The sequence below is a fragment of the Tamandua tetradactyla genome, chromosome 20 (genome assembly GCF_023851605.1).
Source record: "Tamandua tetradactyla isolate mTamTet1 chromosome 20, mTamTet1.pri, whole genome shotgun sequence".
Classification (NCBI taxonomy): Eukaryota; Metazoa; Chordata; class Mammalia; order Pilosa; family Myrmecophagidae; genus Tamandua; species Tamandua tetradactyla.
In genome coordinates, this window is record NC_135346.1 from 38,482,016 (window position 1) to 38,500,936 (window position 18,921).

General features: G+C 39.0%; 1 protein-coding gene across 4 annotated transcripts in view; it reads left to right on the forward strand.

Moving 5' to 3' along the window:
* CYFIP2 (cytoplasmic FMR1 interacting protein 2) overlaps positions 1 to 18,921 on the forward strand; it is a 151,511-nt gene that overhangs the window by 120,763 nt on the left and 11,827 nt on the right. For all 4 annotated transcript variants that reach the window (XM_077137523.1, XM_077137525.1, XM_077137524.1 and 1 more), the window contains one exon: positions 18,159 to 18,231. In XM_077137523.1, the coding sequence (XP_076993638.1) occupies positions 18,159 to 18,231 (73 nt within the window). The remainder of the gene's footprint in view (positions 1 to 18,158; positions 18,232 to 18,921) is intronic.

Here is an 18,921-nt window from a genome sequence, read left to right on the forward strand (position 1 = left end):
CTAAATTTGTTTTAACATTTGTTCCCCCTATTATTTATTTATTTTTAATCCATATATTTTACTCATCTGTCCATAAGGTAGATAAAAGAAGCATCAGACACAAGGTTTTCACAATCACACAGTCACATTGCGAAAGCTTTATCATTATACAATCATCTTCAAGAAACATGGCTACTGGAAAACAGCTCTACATTTTCAGGCAGTTCCCTCCAGCCTCTCTGTTACACCTTAACTAAAAAGGTGATATCTATTTAATGTGTAAGAATAACCTCCAGGATAACCTCTCGACTCTGTTTGGAATCTCTCAGCCACTGACACTTTATTTTGTCTCATTTCACTCTTCTCCCTTTTGGTTGAGAAGATTTTCTCAATCCCTTGATGCTGAGTTCCAGCTCATTCTAAGATTTCTGTCCCACGTTGCCAGGAAGATCCACACTCCTGGGAGTCATGTCCCACATAGAGAGGGGGAGGGCAGTGAGTTTGCTTGTTGTGTTGGCTGAGAGAGAGAGAGCCAGATGTTTTAAAAGCTCCACCCTTGATTCTGATGTGCAGTCAGGGTGACAAGCCCTGATCAAGAGGGAGCCCTCTAGGCTTTGAGTTTCCAAAGCTTAGTCACTGATGGGTAGTTGCCACAACTTTTGCCGTGTCCACATACCATTAGGTCTATTATTGACATAATACTTTTATTTAAATCAACATACTTTAAGTTATCTTTAAAAGGAAGCTTTATTTCACTTCCATTAAAAAAAAAAGTCTTGCCTTCATTAGAAACTAACCAGAATAACAAGTTCAATAAAAATAGAAGTAATATAATTCTAGCTGCTGCACAACCAGCTCTCTAAACTTGAGGCCTACTCCTTCTCTTTGTTAAGAGCAGAGATAAGCAGATATGAGAGAGGTATGAGAGACATGTCAGTTCCAATTGAGACGTTCTCATTAAGGTTGTCAGAAAAATTGATAGGAAATTGAATGGGAAATAACTTTCACTGTGTGACTCCCTGTGATTAAATACCATTTCCCTGAACTATCCGAAGGTACCTCCCCCAATTCCCACACTTTGGGAAATATCAACCTTGGAAGTGACATGCACTTAGGGGAGAGGAGAAAGCCACTTTTCTGGCCACAGTTTCCTAGCTGTAGATCTCTCCCAGTTGACCAGACACAATTCTGATGAGGTTAATTTGATCTGAGAAAATAATTCTGTCATCCCCTTGACAGTTCCAAGGGAGGGCAGGTGGCATAATATACAGCATCATTTCAGGTGAGGCACAGTTTAGTGGAAAAGATCACCCACATACACCACAGAGTAAGGTAAGGTGACATTACTGATTTATTTGGCCAGGGCTACAGAATGCTGTTGGAAATGAGAGGCCACAGAGCTGTAGCAGATGCAGCATATCACAGCAAAGCTTTCTAGGGCACCTGGGATTCCAAGTGAAGGGCTGCAGGCTGCAGCTAATACTTCCTGTACAAAGTAGGGTTTTAGTGGATGTGGAAAATCTAATTTCTTACCTGCTTCACAGTCCTTGTATCCTCAGGGCTTGAGATTGGAATGCAGGAAGCACGCTCACAATCTGTGTGCATCCATATAAGGGAATCTTTAAAACACTGGGCTCTCCAGTTTCTTGAAACAAGCTCAGTGGCTAAGAGGCCCATTCCCCATCCCCCTCCCTCTAGAAATATAGATTAAGGGTGTCTGACCTGCAGTCTTCCAGCTCATTTCTCCATATTCAACAAAGAAAAAAACATAATACGTTAATGTCAGTATTATTTGTCTTTTTGCTGCCTCAAAAATCAGAACTAAAAGTTATAAAAGGAAATGCTGTTTTAAGATTGGTTTTATCATTCCCTTTTAAAAATCAGCCAAACATGTAATTTTTCACCCAGGACAGACCCTGAAAGTACAGTCTAATGAATCTGACATTCTTAGGATCACATTGAACCTGTTTTTTTAATATACATATGTATGGACAGAATCTTTCTAGGGATTCCAAGAGAAATCAGGTTCCCACTCAGCCTCATAGACTGAATTGTATAAGTATAATGCAAATAATAATAATATTAATAATAATAATTAAGACTGAAAGCAACGCAAAAAAAAAAAATACTCATTGCTTATAAAGACTTTTCATTTTGGTTCCTTACAGTATTTCTTCATCTTGACTCCAAAAACCTCTTCACTTTTATACACTACCTTGACAAAGAACAATTTTACAGTAGGTGTTAGTTGTTATTAATTATCTCATGATTACTTCACTCATAAACATAATAGGTCACTGGTTGTAAATAACAGGAATAATAACCATTGCCATGACACTTAATACCAAATAGCAATTTTCATTCATTAACTCCTAGAGAGGAACCTCTGCAGAAGCAGCATATGGCAGTTCTCTGTGAGGGAATCATCACAGTATTTTGTGTGTGTGTGTGTGTAGAGCAGTTATCATTCATGCCTTAGAAAACTCATCATGGTTAGATCCTGATTCAAAAATTAAAAGGCTATTACAGAAAAAAAAAGCTATTAAAGATATATCTTAGGAAAAACTGAAGACATTTGAATATTTGAAATATTGACTGTATTTTATGATGTGAAGAATTTTTTTTTAATTTAAGTAATCTTGCAGCTGAGGTTACAATGCCATGAGGTAAACATCTATTTTTAGAATTTGCCTGCTAAAGTGACAACTTGCTTTCAAATGATTCCATAAAGCATATAGAGAATTAAAGCAATACGGCAGAATGTTTAATGTGAATCTATATAGTGTTATAAGAATATTCATTGTTCTTTCAAATGTTCTGTATGTTCAAAGTTTTTCATAATACAAAGTTGAAGGGGTGGGGGAAAGGAAGCATTGTCATGGCATGTTGAAAGTTACGAAGAAAGGGGATCACTAAGAAGGTAAAAAACAGCTGAAGGCTTTTGTTTTTTCCAGCTGCTTCTGCTAGTTGGCAAGATTTATTGCTGGTACCAGATGCCCCGGAGTTATTTCTGACCTCGTTTTTACAATTTATAGAGGCATCTGCTAGCACAGAACTCAGCCTTGATGCTAATGCTTCCCATCTATTTTATTTACCATCATGAAATACAGCTCTGGATTACAGGGAGGCATATGAAGCCAGGGAAGCTGGCCAGTGCAATTAGAAAGAGGTTACGTGGGTGTCGTGAATGGCCCTGAGAGATCCCCCAGACCACTGCTGAGGGCCCTCCTGCCTGGACCATGGGGAGTCGACCTGCTGCTTCAGTGACTTTTTAATAAGTTAACACTCTGCCTTCTCCCTATGCACAGTTTGGAGGAAATGTCTTTAACCCAGCTTTCTGTTCCTGTACTGAGGAAGGGCAGGGGAAGGGTGGAATTTACGACAAGGTAAAGCATTAAGGGACCCAGTGGCAGAGGCAGTTTTTCCATGTAGCAGCAAAAGATTCTTCATAAAATTATAAATAAGATCATTGTTTCTCTCCTGCTTAAAGCCATTAGAGGCTTTTCATTGTACCTAAAATCCAAGCTCCTAACCTCGACCCACACAGGCCCAAGCATTCATCCCAACAACCTCATCGCTTATTGCCACTCTTTCCCTGGGTGCACAATCCAAAGACATGGAGAACTTTGGAGGTCACGTTTACAGACAGGGAAACTGAGGTACTCTACAGTCAGTGGCAAGGGTAAGCCTGAGTCCTACATCCTTGGCTTCTACCCACTGTAACTTGATAAGACCAGCTACCTCTTTGGTCATATTCAAGGGATGCCAGGAGAATACCCCTACTGCACTTTCCTTCACAGTGTCCAAAACTCTCCTATTAGAGACTGTCTTCCATTGACTTGAAAGATTACCTGATCTTAAAGGCCCCACTAAAATGCAGAGGCCACTGAGAAGAGATGAGTGAAAAGGGATGCTCTGAGAGCTAATACTTTAGAGGATATTTATTGATAAAATAATTTTGAGGAGTAGGATGGTCACTCAGGAAAGAATATGGGGGGAAATGACATGCCAAGCAAATAATGCATCAATTTTTGTTGTCTATGGTTCTTAGAAGCCAAGGATAGCAAATATATAGCTTCAGTGCCATTATCCTTCCTCAGCCTCAAGGCAGTCGTTGATTATCAACCCTGCTGAGCCACGTTTGCTGTCAGAATCCTCTCTACAAGCAGTCCCTGTCTCTAAATCATGGTCAATAGGCATGAGCACATATGTCACCCACAGGCAAATCAGGAAAAGACACCCTTCCTCAAGGTATTTCACTTCTGTCTGTAGACATTCCATCAGAGTATATTGATTTAAAATTATTCTATTGCAGTTTTATATATATATATAACAAAACTTGCCATTTTAGCCATATTATACTGTAATTTTTTTATATATAATTATTAAATATACATTTGAAGTGAGTCTCATGTTTGGATGGAGAGAAGTAGGGGAAGGCCATTCTAGGCTGCAGAAATAGAGAAAGTTTGAGAAAGGGAGCAGGGTAGGAGTAAGGGGAAAGAAGGGGCCTGCAAGATGGGAAGAGAAAATGCATCTCTCTGGAAACTGTGCTCTAGTCCTCTGTCCCCATCCCACTCTGTAAATCGCCATGTTGGTGAGCCACCATTACAAATGGAGTCGCATGTTCCCCCAGCATGTTCTGACCAAAGGAAGAAAAAAAGTTGACTGCATTGATGTGGATCTCAAGAGCAAGTGAGGGATGGAAAGAAATGAGATGGGAAAGGTATAATCACTTTGAATATACGGTGAAGAATTGGCATTTTTCTTTGAATAGTAAAGAGTTCTTGTAAAGCTTTTTAATAGAGTAACATATATATAACACATTTTAACCATTTTTCAATGTACGGTTCAGTGGTATTAATCACATTCACAATATTGTGCCACCATCACCACCATCCATTACCAAAACTGTTTCATGACTGCAAACAGAAGCTATACCTATTAAGCAATAGTTCCCACAGCTTCCCCTCCCCCAGCCCCTGGTAACTTCTAATCAACTTGTTGTCTCTATGAATTTGCCTATTCTAGATATTTCATTTAAGTAGAAACATTCAATACTTATCTTCTTGAATCTGGCTTATTTCACTTAGCATACTATTTTTAAGGTTCATCCATGTTGTCTCATGTATCAGCACTTCATTCGTTTGTATGGCTGAATATGATTCCATTGTAGGTTTGTACCACATTTTATCTGTTCATCTGTTGATGGGCACGTGGGTTGTTTCCACCTTTTAGCTGTTGTAAATAATGCTGCTTTTAACATTTGTGTACAGAGATCTGTTCAAGTCCCTGTTTTCAATTCTTTGGGGTAGATATCTGGAAGTAAAATTACCCAGTCTCAGATGGTAATTCTGTGTTTAGTTTTCTGAAGAAGTGCCTAACTATTTTCCTCAGCAGATGCACTATTCTACATTCCAACCAGCAGAGCATGAGAATTTCAAGCATTTTGAGTTAATTTTTATATTTCATTCATTCTTTTCATTTCATTTAGTTCTTTTGCATGTGGATATCCAATTTTCCCAGCACCATTTGTTGAACAGACTGTCATTTGAGTGTCATTGAGTGGACTTGACATGCTTATCAAAAATCAGTTGGCCGCCAGAGCAATTAGACAAGAAAAAGAAATACAAGGCATCAAAATTGGAAAGGAAGAAGTAAAACTATCACTGTTTGCAGACGATATGATGTTATACGTCGAAAACCCGGAAAAATCCACAACAAAACTACTAGAGCTAATAAATGAGTACAGCAAAGTAGCAGGTTACAAGATCAACATTCAAAAATCTGTAGTATTTCTATACACTAGCAATGAACAAGCTGAGGGGGAAATCAAGAAACGAATCCCATTTACAATTGCAACTAAAAGAATAAAATACCTAGGAATAAATTTAACTAAAGAGACAAAAAACCTATACAAAGAAAACTACAAAAAACTGTTAAAAGAAATCACAGAAGACCTAAATAGATGGAAGGGCATACCATGTTCATGGATTGGAAGACTAAATATCGCTAAGATGTCAATCCTACCTAAATTGATTTACAGATTCAATGCAATACCAATCAAAATCCCAACAACTTACTTTTCAGAAATAGAAAAACCAATAAGCAAATTTATCTGGAAGGGCAAGGTGCCCCAAATTGCTAAAAGTATCTTGAGGAAAAAAAATGAAGCTGGATGTCTCGCGCTGCCAGACTTTACGGCATATTATGAAGCCACAGTGGTCAAAACAGCATGGTATTGGCATAAAGATAGATATATCGACCAATGGAATCGAATAGAGTGCTCAGATATAGACCCTCTCATCTATGGACATTTGATCTTTGATAAGGCAGTCAAGCCAACTCACCTGGGACAGAATAGTCTCTTCAATAAATGGTGCCTAGAGAACTGGATATCCATATGCAAAAGAATGAAAGAGGACCCGTATCTCACACCCTATACAAAAGTTAACTCAAAATGGATCAAAGATCTAAACATTAGGTCTAAGACCATAAAACAGTTAGAGGAAAATGTAGGGAGATATCTTATGAAACTTACAATTGGAGGCGGTTTTATGGACCTTAAACCTAAAGCAAGAGCACTGAAGAAAGAAAGAAATAAATAGGAGCTCCTCAAAATTAAACACTTTTGTGCATCAAAGAACTTCATCAAGAAAGTAGAAAGACAGCCTACACAATGGGAGACAATATTTGGAAATGACACATCAGATAAAGGTTTAGTATCCAGAATTTATAAAGAGATTGTCCAGCTCAACAACAAAAAAACAGCCAACCCAATTACAAAATGGGAAAAAGACTTGAACAGACACCTCTCAGAAGAGGAAATACAAATGGCCAAAAGGCACATGAAGAGATGCTCAATGTCCCTGGCCATTAGAGAAATGCAAATCAAAACCACAATGAGATATCACCTCACACCCACCAGAATGGCCATTATCAACAAAACAGAAAATGACAAGTGCTGGAGAGGATGCGGAGAAAGAGGCACACTTATCCACTGTTGGTGGGAATGTCAAATGGTGCAACCATTGTGGAAGGCAGTTTGGCGGTTCCTCAAAAAACTGAATATAGAATTGCCATACGACCTAGCAATACCATTGCTAGGTATCTACTCAAAGGACTTAAGGGCAAAGACACAAACGGACATTTGCACACCAATGTTTATAGCAGCATTATTTACAATTGCAAAGAGATGGAAACAGCCAAAATGTCCATCAACAGACAAGTGGCTAAACAAACTGTGGTATATACATACGATGGAATATTATGCAGCTTTAAGACAGAATAAACTTATGAAGCATGTAATAACATGGATGGACCTAGAGAACATTATGCTGAGTGAGTCTAGCCAAAAACTAAAGGACAAATACTGTATGGTCCCACTGATGTGAACCGACATTCGAGAATAAACTTGGAATATGTCATTGGTAACAGAGACCAGCAGGAATTAGAAACAGGGTAAGATAATGGGTAATTGGAGCTGAAGGGATACAGACTGTGCAACAGGACTAGATACAAAAACTCAAAAATGGACAGCACAATAATACCTAATTGTAAAGTAATCACGTTAAAACACTGAATGAAGCTGCATCTGAGCTATAGTTTTTTTTTTTGTTTGTGTCTTTTTTTTTAACTATTATTATTATTTTTATTTTTTTCTTTATATTAACATTCTATATCTTTTTCTGTTGTTTTGCTAGTTCTTTTCCTAAATCGATGCAAATGTACTAAGAAATGATGATCATGCATCTGTGTGATGATGTTAAGAATTACTGATTGCATATGTAGAATGGAATGATTTCTAAATGTTGTGTTAATTTCTTTTTTTTCTTTAATTAATAAAAAAAAATCAATTGGCCTTAAATGTGTGAATTTATTTCTAAACTCTCAATTCTATACCATTGACCTGTATGTCTGTCTTTATGCCAGTTCAACACTATTTTGATTACTGTAGCTTTGTAGTAAGTTTTGAAATCCTGAAGTATGGTTCCTCCAATGTTGTTCTCTTTTCTTTTTTTTTTTTTTTTTTATCACATGGGCAGTTACCGGGAATCGAACCCGGGTCCTCTGGCATCACAGGCAAGCATTCCTGCCTGCTGAGCCACCGTGGCCCACCCAGTGTTGTTCTCTTTCAAGACTGTTTTGGCCATTTGGGGCCCCTTGTAACTCATAGGAGTTTAATGATTGGCTTTTCCATTTATGCAAAAAAGACAGCTGGAATCTTTATTGTGATTGGGTTGAATCTGTAGATCATTTTGGATAGAATTGACATCATAACAATATTAAGTCTTCTGATCCATGAACACAGTGTATCTTTCCATTTATGTAGGTCTTCTTTAATTTCTTTCAGCAATGTTTTACAACTTTTGGTGTACAAGTGCTTTGTATCCATGGTTATATTTATTCCTGGCTACTTCATTTTTTTTTAGATGCTATTGCAAATGGAATTGTTCTCTTGATTTTCTTTTTGGATTTTTCATTGCTGGTATATAGAAAATACAGCTGATTTTTGCGTGTTGAAATATATTGACTTTAAATAACAAAATGAATTTGCTAGAAAATGATCATAATAAGTAATCAATCTGTGAAACCTGTGGCATGTTTGGCACCAACTAGGATATGGTACCCCTGGGCAATATACTATCTGTACAACCATAAACAGCACCCCTGTGTGATACTTTTTGTATCTGCTGCTCAATTCCCCCCAACCCCCAATAAACACAAACTCTGACAGGATGGCATCAGTACCTCCTGAGGAAAGCTGCAGTGGCCTGAGACCCCTTGGAACTGCCCGATTGCCTTGGCATTCTGGGCATTGTGTTACTTTGTTCTACTTTGCCTCCAGAAATGCCCATTTCCTATTGGCCAGACACACAGTCCAACCCAGCAAGGCACAGGACACTTAACTGGATATTACTAACCAGTTACCTGTTTCTGAGCCAAGGCAGCATGATGAGAGGAGGACCATGGGTCTTTGCTCTAGTTAAAGCTCAGACTTAATTTCATTTTCCCCCAAGAACTTTGGGATTTTACATCTTAACTATGTTAATAATAAACATAGTTATTCCCCTCAGGCCTGGGGCCTTTGGTGTTGCATTGGCTGCATTGCTAGCCCAGCCTCAATGCTCAGCATTTTGGTTATGCAGTCCAGTGGCTCTGAAGGAGTTACATTCTGTGAGACAGGTTCCCAGGGGCCAAATAACCAGTCAGAAAAGTCCAGATGCCAAGGCCATTGACCACCCAGCAGGTTCTAATTGGCTACTTGGAATTTTTAAATCAGCAATCCCAACATGATACTTGCTAGAGGCACAGGGAAATCCTCCAAAAGGAGAGCCTTGCCCTACCCAGGACTATAAAGCTCAGCAGACTGAAAGAGCATTGCAAGGTGTTTTTTAGAAAAGATGATTATCCTGAAGGCCCAATGGCCACTTTGCAGATGGAGCTAGTCCTAGTTCAGTAAGAGAATCCTGAGAGGTCACAGTTCCATCTAAACACCATTTATTCGTTTAATAAGAAGATTTACTGTATTTACCTATACTCTACCTATGTTCAAAAAGAATATGTGATACCATATAATTAAAGAAATCATGTCTTTAAGTCTAGTGACCATTACACAAAATAAGACCCAAAAAAGAGCAACAAGAGGCAAAAGGGGAAGGATAGGGCAGAGTTACATCACGATGTCTCAGCTGAGAAGAGTCCCATGTGCCCCACTGGAAACGTTGTACATACCTTTAGACTCAGAAAGCCTGGATCCAAGTCCTGTCTCTGTACTTGACAGCTAAGAGATTCTCATTATTAAATCCTCTGCCCCTTACTTTTCTGCACCCCAAAAGTGTTGGACTGAGTATCTACCTCACAGAGTGATTAGTAGGAAGTGAGATGATGAATATGACATCACCAGAGCTTAATAAGCGGGTCTCAGTTACCATGGAGTCCCCTTCCTTCCTGTCCCCACAAGCAGTGAAGCTTTGGAAGTCCCAAAGAAGCAAGAGCTTGGCTCTTGACTGCCAGAAGCCCACCACCCCTCTTCCCTGCCCAAGCCGATCATTCCCTGTCCTCTTCTCATCAGCCATCTTGGTCTCAGCCTCTCTCTATGTGGGTTTGCACTGATCCCATGCGTTCAGAATCCTGCCTACCCTCTCAAGGTCTATCACAAAGCCATCATTTCCTCATTCTTCCCCGCCCCCCAGTACTTTTATTCAGCTTTGTTAGATGTTTATTTATATTTATTTGTTAGATGTTTATTCTATAAAAGAACCCTGGTATAATTTTTTCCTCCACAGACTCTCCAGACCCCTTTGTTGTCAACCCCTCCCATTGCACCTACTTTATTCTGTCACAGGTGTCCTAGCCTCTCTTTCCCTCAGTGTTTGCCTGGGATGTGAATCACTGCCATGGTTTTCTATCAGAAGCGCAGACTTCAAGGACCTGGGATGGGGCTAGATTAGGCATCTCAATGTGCAAATACCTTGTGGGGATCCTGAGTGAATAAGGCTCAGATCAGTTGAAAAAGGAAGAAAGTACAATGACTGAAGGGGCTTGGGAATCTCCTAGGAGAGGGTAAGATTTAAATGGGACTTTGTGTGGGGTATGAGACCAGGTAGAGTACTTTGGTTTGGGAGGATTGGGGAATAAGTAATTTGTGCATATAAGTTGATCACATGAATGGTCCAGTTATGTACTTCGGAATCACACCAGCAGACCTTTAAGAGTTAGCTGCTTACAAAGCAAGAAATTATTTATGCAAAATTCAAGATAGAGATTACCTCAGGTGGATTGGACTGTAGATGAATCAATAATTTCCCATTTCTTAAGCTAAATGGCTCAAGATTGTTTATTCATTCTTCTTCAAATTGCATATATATGTCACAATTTTTTAAGTTTAAAAAGTATTTTAAGAATATAGAGATAGATAGATAGATGTTAGTTGCTAATGACCAAAACTCAGTGGATAAAGCAACAAATGATATCATCCTTTCAGATATAACTGGGGCCAAAAAGTTTCTCAGGTGGTGAAATCTTAAGTCATTTTCTCCTGTTTCTATTTTGATCATTTAAAATGTTTCCATAGTGTGTGTGTATGATAGAAAAAAATGCAATACAAGTGTCTCAAGGCCTTAGCACAGGGACTGCCAAGGAAAACTCCTTGGTGTTGAGGCAAGGTGGTCCTGGGACTGAATATCAGCTCTCCTGTTTACCTAATAGCTGTGTGGACCTGGCTGGAAACTTTCCCTGGCCGAGGGCCCCATGTCCTCTGTCAGATGAAATAGTAGGACCCACCTCACAGGGATGTCTGTAGTAGACGATGGGTATAAAGCACCTGGCAGAAAGTTCGTATCAGCAAATATTCATTTTCTCTCCTTCCCAGAAGAACAAAGTGATTTGATTATTATATTCTCTCAGTTCTAGGGAAAGACCCTTGGAGACCATTTATTCCAACCTCTTCATTTTCTTCCTTTTAAATGGCTCTTAATTGCACAGGGTAACATTTCAAACAATACAGATGCTGCACCGCTCCCCACGGCAGTCCCAATCCTCAAAGCAACCACTTTTAATCATTTCTGCTTCTAGTTCTCCTAGGTGTTAGCTCCATAACCCTTGAGAGCATGGGGGATAGGGGTGCACATGGGGTTCAGTGGTAGAATGCTCACCTGTCAGGCAGGAGACCCGGGTTCGAGTCCCAGACCATGCACCCCCCCCCCCAAAAAAAAGACTATGAGGATAGCATCTACTTCTTAATTAACAATTTCAGATACTATTTATTGACTCCCTAGTTGAAAGATGAGATTTTAACTCATTTACGTTGTTCTCCTTCCTCTTAAGGTTTGCTGTATTACTTCTTCTGTTGTTTTCATGGACACACCTCTCTTGCATCTTTTGCTAACATCATGCAGTATCGTGACTTCTTTACATCAATTTTGTTGTTGTTATATGTCCTTATTGAGCCAAGTTCTTTTCCCTTGCAGAATTTGGACTCGATCTATATTATCCATTCCTACATGTGACTATATGATGAATACTTCCTTCCCCAGTGGCATTTAAACTCCAGGAAGGTAGGGATAGTGTCCGTTTTTTACCATGTTTTATTTCTGATGTGGAGCACGGTGCTGGCATATAGTAAGGCCCCAGTAAGTATGTGGAGTCAAAGTGATGAGGAAATGAACACTCGTGGCTTCCATTCTGATGCTTCCATTTCTCACCATCTGTCAGCAACATTTTTATATCCTTACAGCTGTTAACATTTGTATTTTGTTCTGCATCTATGATTTGTCCTCACATGTAGCCAAAAAGTTCAAAACGAAACAGAGAAAAAGCAAATACGATATTAAACCCATATGAATATTGTTCTTTGCTGAGCCAAGTGGTGTACTAGGGATTTCATTTCCTTCCCTCTCATTCCAGCATCCTGGCCCTGAAAGTGCCTTATCTTAAAACTAAGAAGAATTCATTACTTTGAGAATTTTTGATAATTTTTAAACATAATATATATTCAGTGTAGAAAACTGAATAAATATATGCAGGCAGGAAAAAAAGAAAGAATGGAAAGAGGGATAGAAAATTTTAAAACACTGGGAAATCCCACCACATGGAGCATTTTAAAAAATACTTCACATAGTTCATACAGGGCAGTAAGTAAAATTTGAGAGAAAATTCTCTTAATAATAGGAGGAAACACCTAAGCTTATAGAGGAAAAACCTGAAATAGATGAGGTTCTGTAATAAGTCTTGGTTTCTCTTACATGCCACTTTTACTCCACATACTTACTGGGGCCTTACTATATGCCAGTACCATGCTCCACATCAGGAATAAAATATGGTGAAAAATGGACACTATCCCTACCTTCCTGGAGTTTAAATGCCAGTGGGGAAGGGAAGTATTAATCATATAGTCACATGTAGGAATGGATAATATAGATTGAGTTCAAATTCTGCAAACGAAAAGAATTTGGCTCAATAAGGACGTATAACAACAACAACAGAAACCTCTACATGGGGAGGAGGGAATTGGAAGGGTCAGGGATGTCTTCCTTGAAGAAATGCTGCTTGAATAGAATCTGAAAGAAGAGTAGAAATTTGCTTAGCAAAGAGAGAGGAGAGGAGAGACAAGTTAGAGAATATTCCAGAAAGAAGGCAAAGATCCTGCCATGGGAGCACACCTGGTACATTCAAAAAACAAAAAGCTATTGTAGCAGGATGGTGCAATGGTGACCCTGTGTCAGAATTCTTGCCTGCCATGCCAAGGACCTGGGTTCAATTCCCAGAGCCTGCCCATGACAAAAAAAAACTGTGGTAGCTGGAGTCAAAGAAGCCAGGGGTGGGTGGGGGAATACCTCATGGTGAGTGGACTTCATAGGCCAGGGGAAGGACCATTTTAAGCAGGGAGTAGCTGGGTTGGTTTTTAGGCTGCATGGATGGCCTGGTGTTAATTCTTTAAGATAATGATTAGACAAGAGGGAAGTGGGCCTTTAGCATAGGCTCCCACAGTAGAAGCTTGTCCGGATTCCTTACACAGACCACTGTGTGTGCTCTGAACTGGACCTGGTCCGGTGGGTACCCTCCCATCCTGCTTCTGATTTTTATCAGCACAATGACCATAAAGTTTGTAGCTAATAAATGCCAAACAAATACTTTCCACGAAGGGTGTAGCTACCTCATTATGCAAATGGTCACATAGCTCATCCTCTGGGGCTTTCCCCGTAAATGCTTTGCTGCTCCCTCTCTTAGGAAACCACATCCTTCTCTCTTTCCACACCTTCAGTGATGAGTGGCATAAGGAAGTGGAGAACACACAGAAGGCATGCCTGCTCCCTCAAAGATTCTCTGGTCCAGCTGTGTACAAACTCAGAAGATAGAGTATAGAGGGGATCAACAGAATATTCTGACTTTGCAAAAGAAATCTGAAGGAGAGGCCCATCATGTAAAATGAACAAAGCAGCAGCATGGCTCTGTCTGTGGGAGGGCCTGGATCCCTACCACTTGCTCCTCCTAACCTACCCACGCTCCACTCCATCCTCTAAGGTGGCGCCCAAGATCAGTTTACTCACATTAAAACAAACTAGAAAGTTTACTATTCATTCAGTGGGCAACTCTTCTAGTAGTTGCCTTTTAGGAGTTCTGACATTTTCAAAACTCTTTTAGGAGTTTTGACATTTTCAGAAGAGGGGAAGACAAATCTTGGCAGTAGGAGTATGTGTAGCAATTCTCTGCTTAGAACAATTCTATAGGTCCTTTTTGCACTTAAAATAAAAGCCAGATTTCTTACTAGGCCTACCAGGCCCCACGTGGTAAGTACCTCCCTATCTTAGGGTTTTGCTATACTGTGTTCCATCTAGCCACAAGAGCATTCTCAAACACCAAGTTCACTCCCACCTGACAGCCTTTACACTGGAGAGCTCTTGCCCCGTATCTACCTGCCTGGCTCTCTTCATTCCATTCCATTCATACTTCATTCCATTCTCTATTCAAATTTCACCCTCTCAAAAAGGTTTTCCCTTTCCACCTATCTAAAGGAGCTGTTTCCCCATTCCCAATCACTCCCTAGCCTATTACCCTGTTATGTTTTATCACTATCTGAAATTTTCTGATTTGTTGACTTGTTTTTATCTGTCTGTATCATATCAATTAGAATGCAAATTCCATGAGAGCAAAGATCTAGTCTGACTTGTTCAACATAGTATCTGCAAAGCCTAGGACAGTGCCTGGCACTCAATAAATGTTTGTTGGATGAATGAATAAATGGGCATAGTAGTTGTATTCTTGTACTTGGAGAACTGTCATATGGGCTAATAAATTCATTTGTTCATTTAATAAATAGTTATTGCGAACCTATCATATGCTAGGTAATAGAGATAAGAGGCAAAAACAGATACCATCCTCACCCTTACGGAGCTCATAGGGATGTGGTGGTCAAGGGTGGAAAATGTGGAGAGGTACAAGAGACCTGAGCATCAACAGGACTTAAGGACTAAAGTCATGGGAGGTGAAGAAGAGAGAAAAGGTGAGCCCCAAGTTTTAAGCTTGGGCAGGCAAAGACATGATGATGCCATTCATTGAACCATGAAACCCAAGATGAGAAGGGGAGGAGAAGGTCAGCTTTAGGTATGTTGAGTTGTGGAATATCCAAATGAAGACATCCAATAAGGAGTTGGGTATCAAAACAATCAGTAGTATTCCAAGTCATCAGGATAGGTGAGACCACCCAGGTGGAAAAAAGGAAAGAGAATCAAAGTGGGTCCTTCCAGGAAACCAACATTTAAGGGTTGGCTAAAAGTAAAAACTGCAAGAAGTGAAAAAGGAAAAGCCAGATGGAAACCAGTAGAGTGCATTGTCATAGTAGTTGGGAGAGAAAAAATACAGTCAACAGTTCCTAATACTTTAAAGACACCATGTAAGATGAGGGTCGAAAGGTATCTATTGAACTTGCTGACAAAATGGTCCTTCGTAATCTTTGCCAGAGCCATTATCATGATGTGGTATGACAGCATAATATTTCTGTTTGCTGAGAAATAAGTGAAGACAGGCAAGTGGAAAGATATGTAGACAACTCTTTAAAAGTACTCAGCCCTGATTGAGAAGAAGCGAGATAGAGGGATCTTTGAGTGGAAACTGTTTGTGGAGGCAGTCTCAGATTAATACAAAATCAAACATGGTAAAATTAGAGTTGTCCAAAATAGGCTGTGCTGCCTCCAGAAGTGCTGAGCTCCTGGTCACTGGAGGTATCAAAGAATATATTTTACATTTTATGTTAAAAGAAGAAAAGTCTCAAATCATCATTCTAGGCTTCCATTTGAAGAAACTAGAGAAAGAAGAGAAAATCAACCCAAAGCAAGCAGATGGAATGAAATAATAAAGATAAAAGCAGAAACCAATAACATTGAAAACAGAAAAGCTGTGCAGAAAAATCAATGAAACCAAAAGTTGGTTCTTGGAAAAAAATTAATAAAACTAATATATCTCTAGTCTGACCAAGAAAAGAGGGAGAGAGAGAGAGAAGACACAAATTATCACTGTTAGGAAAGGAAAGAGGGACACATACAGACCTCACAGATATCAAAAGGAAATAATGTTATCATACAATTAACCCTGTGTCTGGAAATTCAAAAACTTAGATAAAATAGACCATTTCCCTAAGACACAAAACTCATTAAAAAAAAAATCAGTAACCTGAATAGTCCTGTATCTATTAAATAAATTTAATTTGAGGTTGAAAAAAAAAAACATTCAACGAAGAAAACTCCAAGCCCAGATTGTTTCACTGGTGAATTCTATCAGACATTTCAGGAAGAAATAATAGCAATTTTATGCAAACTCTTTCAGAAAATAGAAGAGGAAAAGAACATTTCCCAACTTACTTTGTAAGACCAACATTACCCTAATACCACACTCAAGGGTATTTGAAAAGAAAACTATAAAGTAACAGCCCTCATGTTTATAAAGAAATCCTCAGTAGATACAAGTGAATAAAACTCAGCAGTGTATAAAAAGGATAATATATCACAATCGAGTAGGCTTGATCCCAGGAAAGCAAGGCTAGTTTGTCATTCAAAAAAAATCGATCAGTGTAATTCATCATTGTATAAATTAAAGAATAGCCTGAATGATCAATAAGCCAAGTTTTCAGATTATATGATAAATCAAAGGAAATAAGCTTAAATATAGCAATAAAGACTAAGTTATTTGATTCACTCCTTTGATGTATCCATGATCATAGTTAAGAAGAGAAACAGCTTAATTAAGAAAAGGGAGAGGGGACATTTTTCCCCCTGGCTAAAAATACTGAGAATTACCTTCGGTTAAATCTGGCAGGTCTTCTAAAGAGTCTACATGTCCTCCCTCTGATATTCTCCTTTGAAGGACAGATTTGCAGTAAGAAAAGCATTCTGAGGGGTTCCCCTTTCCCTTTCCTAGCATGGCCATGTTCTACCCATACCTGAGATGGAGAAAGCCAAGAGCACTATAATCCTGTTTTTCTTAAATGCTGAGAATCCCAGTGTATCAGAGTTTGAATGGCACCAGAATCCTACCTAATCCAGATCCCCACAATTTAAAGAAAAGAAGCCAAGACCCGGTAGAGGGTAGCTTCTCCAAGTCTTCCCAAAACCACCTCTAGAATTCAGTGATCATTTGCAGATTCCAGAAGAATAAACCCATCAGACCATTTTCCATGCTTGCCCTGTCCCAAACGAACTTTTCTCTCGAACCACTGTAGTGTATGTTTGATTTTGTACTTTTATGCATAACAAGTCACCATTGAAACCAATCTCTCCTTGCTTCTAGTCTCCCTCCTTTTGCTGGAGACAGACATAAACCTTGTCTGTCATCCTGGATTAGTGGATTGGCCAACTGGCCCAGCCTCCTCCTTTGAGCCTGCAGCCCTCACAACCTACCAGACAAATACAGAATCTCTGTCAGAGCCCTCAGTCACTCATTCTCATTCCACAACAAATTCCTTATAAGATTGTAGTTAAAATGTATTGAGTACTCAAAAAGACGATTGTGGTGATAAAAAAATATTTAAGCCATGTAGTCTTCTATATTCGGGAGCAGCTAGAAGGAATAATCTGAGATGATGGTATGGTAGCCCATAAGAAACTCTGGGATCTGTCCTGTAACTACTTGTTGAAGAGTGCTTTGAAAACTACTGCTTTTTTCTTTCTTTGCTTTGTAAATATGTTATACTATGCAATAAAAATGTTTAAAAAAATGGAGTTTCTGGTGAGGACACAGAAATAAGTGAGAACTGTAGGTAAAGTTTTTATTGTCTTAAATAATTCATCATTCATCATGAGCAGAATATTGGTAGAAGTATGGAAGTTTAAGGTGTTTTTAGTGAGGCCTTAGAAGGAAACAATAAAGCTGTTATTGGAAACTGAAAAAAAAAAAATGTATTGAGTACTCATATACCAGGGACTGTGCTAAAAGATTATATCTTCTCTCATTTAATCCTAACAGCCCTTTAAAATAGGTACTGTCCTCATCTTTATTTTGCAGATGAATAAAAAGTTTCAGAGAGGTTAAGTAACTTGCCCAGGATCACAAAACCAATAAGTAGAAAGTCAGGATTTGAACCCAGGGCCAGCTGACCCCAGTGCTTGGGTTTTTAGGAATGAGAGATCTTCCTGATTTAAGATGAAATTTGTTTTCTCCCTCTTTCCCTCCATCTCTATTTGCAGTCACAGGAGGAAGTCTGTGATTTGCTGCATGCTGCACCTTTCCAAAACATCTTGCCTAGAGTCTACATCAAAGGTAAGAAACCACTGACAGCAACTGAATAGCCAACTCTCATTGAACCCCAAGCTCAGTTCTTTTTTATATGCAATTTTATTGATATATATTCACATACTGTATAATTATCCAAAGCGTATAATCAGTGGTTCACAGTATCTTCATATAGCTGTACTTCATCATCACAATTGATTTTTGAACATTTTCACTACTCCAAAAAAAATGAAAATAAGAATAAAAGTGAAAAAGGTACCCAAAACATCCCATACCCCTCATACCCCCCTATTATTTATTTATTTATTTGTCTTTATTTTCTTAGTCATCTGTCCTTATACTGGATAAAGGACCAAGCTCAGTTCTTAATCCTGATAAACTCAGAGCTGCAGTCAGGATAGGAGAAAGTTAAAGCTTTGAGCAGCTATAGTGTATTCACAGAATTGGAACTCCATGCCCTGCTCCTTGTTCCTTCTAGAAGATCCCATATGTTGCTCTCTAGCCTTGGTTTAAATTCCTCAAAGAATGGGAAACTCATTCCCCACAAGGTAAAGGAGTCATTGTCAGACAGAGATTATTCTTACATTTTTCTTATAGGAAGTCCCAGCCACACGTTCCCAGAACCGAGAAGAAAAATTCTGCATGACCCATCTTATCTACATAAAACCAATCCAAGTTTTGAAATGCATATACATACATTGTCAGGGCCTCTGAGGG